An 8479-nucleotide genomic window follows, 5' to 3' on the forward strand; every position below is an offset into this window, starting at 1 on the left:
CCCCCACCCACCGCCCTATCCCTGGGGACACTGCTATTCAGTGCAAGTGGGGAGGCGATGCCAGGCGCTGGACGCCCCTAGGGCAGCCCTTCACGGTAGGACTCAGTAGAGCTGGGAGCGCGGGCATAGGGGAAAGGTCCTGGCTGGGCACCCCAGGCGGGTCTTAGCCAGGTCCGGGTTGAGGTGGGGCGAGGGCTCGGGCGGGCGCACGCCTCGGGGCGCACGGGGCCGCGAGCGCGCTCTCGTCCTCCGTGGGGAGGGGCGGCGGAGGCGCGGCGCCTTTAAGCCCGGGCGCCGGCCCCCGCGGCCCCGCCCCCCGGAGGACGCCTCGGCGCGCGGCCGCCGGAGCCGCTGTTTAATTGGGGCTGTCAGGCCGCGGCGCGCGCGGAGGGCCGGGCGGGACGGAGGCCGGGAGGCCGGGACGGCGGGCGCGCAGCTCGGCGGGAGGCGGGCGCCCGGAGACGCGGCTGGGGCCCGCGCGGCCGGGGCGCCGTCCCAGGGCAGGGCTGCCCGGCCCCTGCCCCGGGCCGCCCGCGCTCCCCATGAAAAACCAGCTCCGCGGCCCCCCAGCGCGGGCGCACATGTCGGCCTCGGGGGCGTCGGCTGCTGGGGACACCGGGGCGGGGTCGGAGCCCGGTGCGGGGTCCGGGTGCGGCGCTAGCACCGGCGCGGGAGCGGCGACGGGTGCGGGGGCCATGCCCTGCAAGAGCGCCGAGTGGCTGCAGGAGGAGCTGGAGGCGCGCGGCGGCGCGTCCCTGCTGCTGCTCGACTGCCGGCCGCACGAGCTCTTCGAGTCGTCGCACATCGAGACGGCCATCAACCTGGCCATCCCGGGCCTCATGCTGCGCCGCCTGCGCAAGGGCAACCTGCCCATCCGCTCCATCATCCCCAACCACGCCGACAAGGAGCGCTTCGCCACGCGCTGCAAGGCGGCCACCGTGCTGCTCTACGACGAGGCCACGGCCGAGTGGCAGCCCGAGCCCGGCGCTCCCGCCTCGGTGCTTGGCCTGCTCCTGCAAAAGCTACGCGACGACGGCTGCCAGGCCTACTACCTCCAAGGTGAGGGCAGCACTGAGACCCCCGTCCGGGACTGCGGCTCGCCCGCGGCTCCCTGACGCCCCCGCCGGAGGCTGCTTTCTCTCCGTGCGCTCCGCGGGCCCGGCCGGCGCCACGTCGCCCCCGGCTCGCATCCGCCTCTACCGGGAGCTCGGCCCCCGAGATGCGGGTTTAGGCAGGCGCGGGGGTCCCCTCTGCACCCCGTTCTCGGCACGATTCGAGTGGGCCGAACAAACTTTTCCCGGCCTGGGCTTTTTTTTTTTTTTTCTCTTCCTCTTGTTGGGGTCATAGCAGCGCCTAGGCTCCTGCTGAGCCCCTCAGAGGAGGAAGGGGCCGCCTCCTGGGACCCCAAAGACGACAGGGCACCCAGGTCCAGCTGCTCCAGCCTAGAATGCGTGTCCCTGGGGGACTAGGGTCAGGATATAGGAGCTTTGGCAGCGTTATCCCCGCCCCCAAGGTACAGGGACCGTTTGGGTTGGGGGACTCGGGGCATCTCAGCCTTGGCCTCACTACTTGAGGGATCACAGCCTCTTGGAGGCACTTGGGGCAGGACTATAAGCAGTGTCCCCTGCCCTGGCTTTCCGGGACCCCCAAGTCCCAGCCTACTGACCTAAAGCTTGTGGAAGGGGGAGGCAGCTGGGGGGCGAGTGGTTGCAGCCGGTGTTTCCAATTAACATTCCAAAATGGCCTCTCGCTGGCAGCCGGCGGGCGGGCAGGGAGGGGAGGGGAGGCCTGCGGCACCCTCGGGCGCAGGGCCCATGCCTAGCTGCAGGGCGCTCCCCATTTCTTGTCTCTCTGAAGCCCCAGCAGCCCTCCCCGTCTGTGTTTCCTAGGCTGGGGTCTTGAGTTGTAAGGGGAAGAGGTGGAGTTGGGACCCCTTTTATGAACTTGCCACTGTGGGAGGAAAGAGCCAACCAGTACTTTCTCACTGCCCTCCCTGACTGTGGTTGGGGGTGGGGGGCAAGGACTGGACTCCCAGTCAGGAGGCCCAGGCCCTCTGGGCCTCTGACCTAGATGCAGCTCTGGCCCCTGCGGTCTCATCTGTAAGAGGGGTTTGCACACCCACAGGTACTGGCCTGAGGTGGGGTTGTCTGCTTTCCTCCACCACTCAGCAGTTATTGAGCACCCATGGGTGCCAGGTGTGCATGGGGGCTGTGGAAGAGAAGTGAGCTGGGGCCTGTCCTTAAGTGCCAAAAGCTGCTGGTGTGGCTGGGGCCCTGAAGCCTTATGGGTCAGGGTATGGAGCTCAGGCATGTTACTTCACCTCCCGGGGCCTCAGTTTCCCATTCTGTCAGGTGGGTCATGGGAGAGATGTAGAGAACACAGGAGCAGGTACACGTGTAACGTACTCGGCAGGGCCCACGTTGGCTGTTGTTGGTATATAGTGCTTGATGTGGGCAGCGCCGGCTATCTCACTGGTCTCGTGCAGCCCATTGGTCTGGGGACATTGGCCAGCAGCATGGTCAGTCTCTCACCCAGGCCCTCTTACCCTGGCCACAGGTGGTTTCAACAAGTTCCAGACAGAGTATTCAGAGCATTGCGAGACCAACGTGGACAGCTCGTCCTCACCAAGTGGCTCACCACCCACCTCAGTGCTGGGCCTGGGGGGCCTGCGGATCAGCTCTGACTGCTCAGATGGGGAGTCAGACCGAGAGCTGCCCAGCAGTGCCACTGAGTCGGACGGCAGCCCTGTGCCATCCAGCCAACCAGCCTTCCCCGTCCAGATCCTGCCCTACCTCTACCTCGGCTGCGCCAAGGACTCCACTAACCTGGACGTGCTCGGCAAGTACGGCATCAAGTATATCCTCAATGTCACGCCTAACCTGCCCAACGCCTTTGAGCACGGTGGCGAGTTCACCTATAAGCAGATCCCCATCTCTGACCACTGGAGCCAGAACCTCTCCCAGTTCTTCCCCGAGGCCATCAGCTTCATTGGTAGGTGCTGCTGTGCTCTGGGCGGGGTGGGTGGGCAGGTGCGTCGAGGCGTGTATGGGACTTGGGTGTCACTGGCGCCTGACTGGGTACCTCTGGGCCTGTCGAAGCCTGTGTGTGCCCTGCGTGTACCAGCATGTGCCCGTGGCCAAACCCATGCCTGCTGTGAGTCACCAAGGCCCTCAGGACCCGAGCGGTCCCCTGAGCCCTGGACTCCCCAACTGTTGGCACCCCACGGACTCTACTGTCCAGCTTGTGTTTTTCTGGCTCTGCTGTTTTGGGCTCAGCAAGCTGAAACATCACAGCTCTTAGACCTCCCACAGGTCTTGCTTGCTCTGCATCATGCCTCGGCACACGTTTTCCAGGAGGGGGCTGCCACCGTGCCTCTTTGGGCTTTATTTTGTACCTGAGGGGGCTGAAGGGTGGCCCTGGAGCCAAAGGCCGACCCCGAATGGGCAGCTGTTGGAATGTGGTGAGCCAGAGTGACTTGGTAGGGCCCTAGATGCTCCCGGCAGCCTGTGGGGCTTGCTTGGAGTATAGGAGGCCTCCCCCAGAGCAGTATGTTCTGGTGTTCGGCTTAGAGCCCTCAGCCCCCGACATCCCCAGCTGACTCAAGCTCCACGAGTTGCCTTATCTTTGACCTCCCCATCCTGCTTCCTCTGTGGTCAGCTGGAAGCTGTTAGACTGTAGGTCATCTTCCTGGACCCAGCTCTTACCCCAGGGTGCAGGGAAGGGGTACAAGATCAGGGTGAATGTAAACCCTTGGCTCTCTGAGCCTGGTGACCCTGTGTTTCTGCCCAGCCTCCAGTGGCAGAGAGGAGGTGGCCTGGGCAGTCCTCTCCTGCTGGCAGGCCGTGTCCAGTGGAGGGCGTTTTGGTGTCAGCTGGGCCGGGCTAGCTTTAATAACAGGAAGTGGGAGGCTTCCCCGCCTCATCCGCTTACTGGGAACCAAAACTAGGTGCCTGGCTGGGAGGAAGGAAGGAAGCTGAGGCCTGGGGGAGGGGCTGTGACCAGGGCTGTCGGGAGCTTCCCAGCTCTGCCCCGGAGGACAAGGCCAGGAGGTCTCTGGGTCCTGCCTGAGCATTCACTCTCTCCCCGCAACAAGACAGGGGAGCCGAGAGGGGGATCCCAGGCTCCCAGGGGCTGAGTCTGGCTCATGGGTGCCTTTATCCTTTTTGAAGGCCCCTCTGCCTCTGGGGAGGGGGACAGAACAGGGTGTAGGGGCTGGGGGGAGACAAGTGAAGGAATAGAGGCCCAAGCATCCCCTAGGACTCCGTGGGACAGGATCAAGCCCCGGCCCCTGCGTGCTCAGCCACACCCTGAGAAAGCTAAAAATAAAGCCAGCGGAAGCAGTTTCACTTTGGATCACCCGGGAGTGGGTTTGGGGGCCAGGTGTTCCCCATACCCTGATGTGTCACCACCGGAGGCTCATCACCACCACCCCGTTAGCCCCAAGTCTCAAGGTCAGACCACACGACTCTGCACCAAGCTGCGGCTACTCTCTCTTCCCCTGCTAGTCTGGCCTCCAGGCAGTCCCTGGATCTGGATTAAGTACCTACTCCATGCTTAGCCCTGGGCACCCTCATGGGGGTGAGTAGGGAAGCTCTGCCAGGCCCGAGGGAATGAGCACCGGAGACGGAACAACTTGTGAACCTGTGCGTCATCTTGTGGGAGTACACTGATTGAGCGCCAGCTGTGTGCCTGGCTCCCAGTGGGCTCAGAATCAGAGAGGTGGGCACCTTGAGGGCCCCAGAGAGCTGCCTCTTGTTAACGTCCGTCCTGGGCACAGCTGTGGCACAGAGAGGCGGTGGCCCCGCACCCAGGGGAGGAGCGCTTACGGGGCCGATTGTTCAGTGGCTCAGCCATGTTTATTGAGCTCCTACTGTGTGCAGGCCAGGGAGCCTGAGAGTGGCACTGGGGGAAGGTGGGACGGTTGGCAGAACCTGGTTGGCGGCGGTGGGAGATGTCACTGGTGCATGGGCCTGCCGGGGGAAGTCTAGTAAGCGGGGCGGGGGGGGGGGGGCACCTAAGCAAGCCTCCCTTGCGAAATCTCAGGTGTGGCCTTCCTGCCAGACCCTGGCTGTTGAGTAAAGCTAAGGGGCGGGGGACGGGGCAGAGCTGGCTGTAGGGCCAGGCCCCCCATTTCCTTTTAAGGGCTCCCCTCAGGCCTGTTTCCCAGGAGGCCCTCAGGGGGTCCCCACGGGAGCCGCACCAGGAGAACGAGCTCAGTCCCCCCGGCCAGGTCGTGGGCTGACAGTGGTGTGTGCTAGGAGTTCGGAGGAGCCTCTCTGTGGCCTTGGGCTTGTCACTCTGTCTTTGCGCCTGTGACCTCATTTATAAAATGAACTTGCTGACCATGGTGCAGATGGCCTGAGAGGACACGGGTGACACCCTCAGCACAGGCTGGGCGTTCGGCTGTCGCGGCAGCGGGCCGAGCAGTGACTGTTAGCCATCACCGGTGCCAAGGTTTGGAGAGCCCTCTCTTGGCTCAGGTCCTTATAAGAGTGCTGTGAACATGGGGGCCCATTTTATGGATGAGGAGACCGAGGCACAGGGACGCCCCGTGACCTGAAGCTAACACGTGGCAGAGCCCTCTCCACAGTCAGGCTCTTGCCCTCCACCCCCAGTGGCCATGCCACCTGTGTGGGCCTTCACCAGGTCCCCCAGGAGTCGGGCAGCACCAGCCAGTGACCCTGCCGCCCTGTGTGCCCCAGCCTCACCTCCAGCTCCGTGGAGGAGGCACCCTCCTGACCCATGCCTGTGTGTTTCAGACGAGGCCCGCTCCAAGAAGTGTGGTGTCCTGGTGCACTGCCTGGCAGGGATCAGCCGCTCGGTGACGGTCACCGTGGCCTACCTGATGCAGAAGATGAACCTGTCGCTCAATGACGCCTACGACTTCGTCAAGAGGAAAAAGTCCAACATCTCGCCCAACTTCAACTTTATGGGGCAGCTGCTGGATTTCGAGCGGACGCTGGGGCTGAGCAGCCCGTGTGACAACCACGCCCCCAGTGAGCAGCTCTACTTCTCCACGCCCGCCAACCACAACCTGTTCCCGCTCAACACCCTTGAGTCCACGTGAGGCTGGGGCACAGGTGGCGGGGGCCGGCCCCTCCCGACCCCCCCACCCCCCCCACCCCCCGCCCCGGGCCAGGTGGGCGGCCCACTCCTGCTGTGTCCAGCCGGAACCCAGACAGCCTCGGACGTGGCCGGTGCCTCGAGGCCCCGGGTGGGCAGGCGGCCGAGCTGCCCTCGCTGCCCTCACCGCCCCGGGGCGGGCGGACCCCACAGCAGGGCCTCCCTCTGCAGGACTTTGTGGAGAGGCCCTGAGCTCTGGGACATATGGCCTCGGGAGGCCAGCAGGCTCTCATCCTTGTCCCAGGACACTCCATCAGCAGATGGGCCAGCCAGTTTGGCTGTTTTTTAAAGACACATCCACGGACCTGAGTTTACTTTTTACTTTTGGCAGGTGAATCCAAGCTCCCTGGAGCACGGCAAGTGTTCAAGCTCTTCTTGATTTTTCTTTTTTAATGAAAAGTGTTATTATCAGGCTACATGCAACAGTGGATTGTATAAACCAGTATTTCATCCCTTCCTTGATCCTCTGAGAGAGAAAGAGAAGTGTTCTCGGTTTTATTTTTCTTCCTATTTCAAAAAGCAATTATTGGTTTTTTGGTTTTTGTTTTTAATGGAAAAGACAAACCCCGTGTTGATCTTGACCAAATGCGTTTTGCACATGTGTGAAGCCTCCCGTTTCTGCAGCAGTAGGCCCTTCTCGAAGGGGTGGCTTGCTGCTCCCTTGGTGTCAGACCCCCCCACCCCCAGTCGTGCCCACGTCTCTTGGCCCAGCCCCCATGGCACTGCACTCGCCCGTGACGACCTCTGCAAGTCGTGATGGGTGGGCTGCCGGGTGGCCTATGCATTCTCGGCCCTCCGGCAGCCCCTGCAGACTCCCGGAGGCAGGAGATGGGAGGCCATGCGGCAGGCCGGCTGGAGCTGGGGCTGCAGGGGACTGTCAAGCAGTAGCATTAGCCCTCTGGGCTCAGCCCGTGGGAGGGTCTGAGCCCGGGCCCTCTCTGTAGTACCCACTACTTCTCTCTCTCTCTCTCTCTCTCTCTCTCTCTCTCTCTCTCTCGTTCGCCCCGCCCCCCCGCCGTTCGTTTGTGACTGAGAGTGGAGGCCCAGCGGCTGGGGGAAGCCTAGGTGGTGGAGGCCCAGCCCCGCCTCCTAGTTTCTGTCCCTCACCCTGGCTGTTGCTTCGGTCCAGCTGCCACCCCGTGTCCCGTGGAAGCTGGCCCTGCGCTCATCTTGCCCATGCCTTCTCCTACCAGGACACTCGCACCCGTCTCAATCCCAGGGCAGGGGCAGAAGGGGCGAGGATGGACAAGAGAAAGGGGTGTGGGGCTCTGTCCACCCCCCTCCCAGGATCCACAGAACAAAGCCACGGATTCCGTTACCCTCCTCCAGTTCCTTCTCCAGCCTCAGTCCCACCAGGTGTCCCGACTGCGCAGGGGCCCAGGGAGAGGTGAGTGGTCAGGCCGGGGCCCCTGCGCGAGTCCGCACTTGGCATGCGAGCGAGGCCGTGGAAACTCTGCCCCACCGCGTCTTACCTCACGGGGCGGTTTTCAGGGATTCTTAAAGGCAGCAGATTAAAATCTTGCCACAGTCGAGAAATTGACAAAAAGCTTCCATGCCGTACATGGTTCTTTCTCTTTTTTACTTTTAAAAAGAAAAACCCAGAAAGATGCATCAGATTTGTGTAAATGAGAGTATGCCAAGAGGGTGGCCAGTTTTGCTTTATGATCTTATGAAGGAAAATTTGTGACCCTACATATATATACACACACACATACATATATATATCCCGAACCAGCAACGGGACTTTGTTTATATTGCAAATAAATATTATTTTTTCTTTAAAACAAGTTGTGGTGTCCAGTAAGGGCCTGGGCCAGCCAGGGGGGAGTTGGGGGTGGGAGGCGTCCCAGCACCTGTCCTGTGTGAAGGCAGCTAAGCCAGGAGGAGGAGAGGCGGGGCCTGGCGGGAAGGGAGCTGAGGTGTGGCATTTCCCCAGCCTTTGGGCACTGCAGGCAGGGATCTCAGGACTTTCTCTGGGGGTTTTTGCTGGTTGGTTGGCAGGAGATGGAAGCTTGGAGAGGTTTCGTGGACCAAGGTCACACAGCTGAGCCCCTGCTCACGCTGAATGGCTCAGGGCTGTCCACCCGGGCGTTGGCCAGATTTGCCCCTGGGGCCCTGACCTTTCCTCTTGCTGCTCTTGTGGGTGGAATAGGGGCTGTGCACTTATCACCTCATCCTCCCAACTCCCACCCTCGCCAACCCCCACAGTCCCTGGGAAGTTAGCGGGATGTGAAACCTGGCTGGTGATGGGTCAGCCCTGCTTTGCTCCTTAGGAGCTGGGCGGCCTCCCTAAGCCTCCGTTTCCATCTCTAAAGTGGAACCAATGACACCCAGATACCCAGTGCTTTTTGTGTTT

General features: G+C 62.3%; 1 protein-coding gene across 1 annotated transcript; it reads left to right on the forward strand.

Annotated features, from left to right (window-relative positions):
* The first annotated feature begins 389 nt into the window (after nucleotides 1–389).
* Nucleotides 390–7910, forward strand: DUSP7 (dual specificity phosphatase 7). The gene is made up of 3 exons (XM_028124450.2): nucleotides 390–1059; nucleotides 2557–2991; nucleotides 5760–7910. Exons 1-3 carry the CDS (start codon nucleotides 543–545, stop codon nucleotides 6065–6067), a joined length of 1260 nt encoding a protein of 419 aa, XP_027980251.1. The 5' UTR covers nucleotides 390–542; the 3' UTR covers nucleotides 6068–7910.
* Nucleotides 7911–8479: the final 569 nt, after the last annotated feature.

This window comes from Eumetopias jubatus, unplaced genomic scaffold (assembly GCF_037043125.1).
Source record: "Eumetopias jubatus isolate StellerSeaLion01/CBP00866 unplaced genomic scaffold, mEumJub1_p1.0 scaffold_1, whole genome shotgun sequence".
Classification (NCBI taxonomy): Eukaryota; Metazoa; Chordata; class Mammalia; order Carnivora; family Otariidae; genus Eumetopias; species Eumetopias jubatus.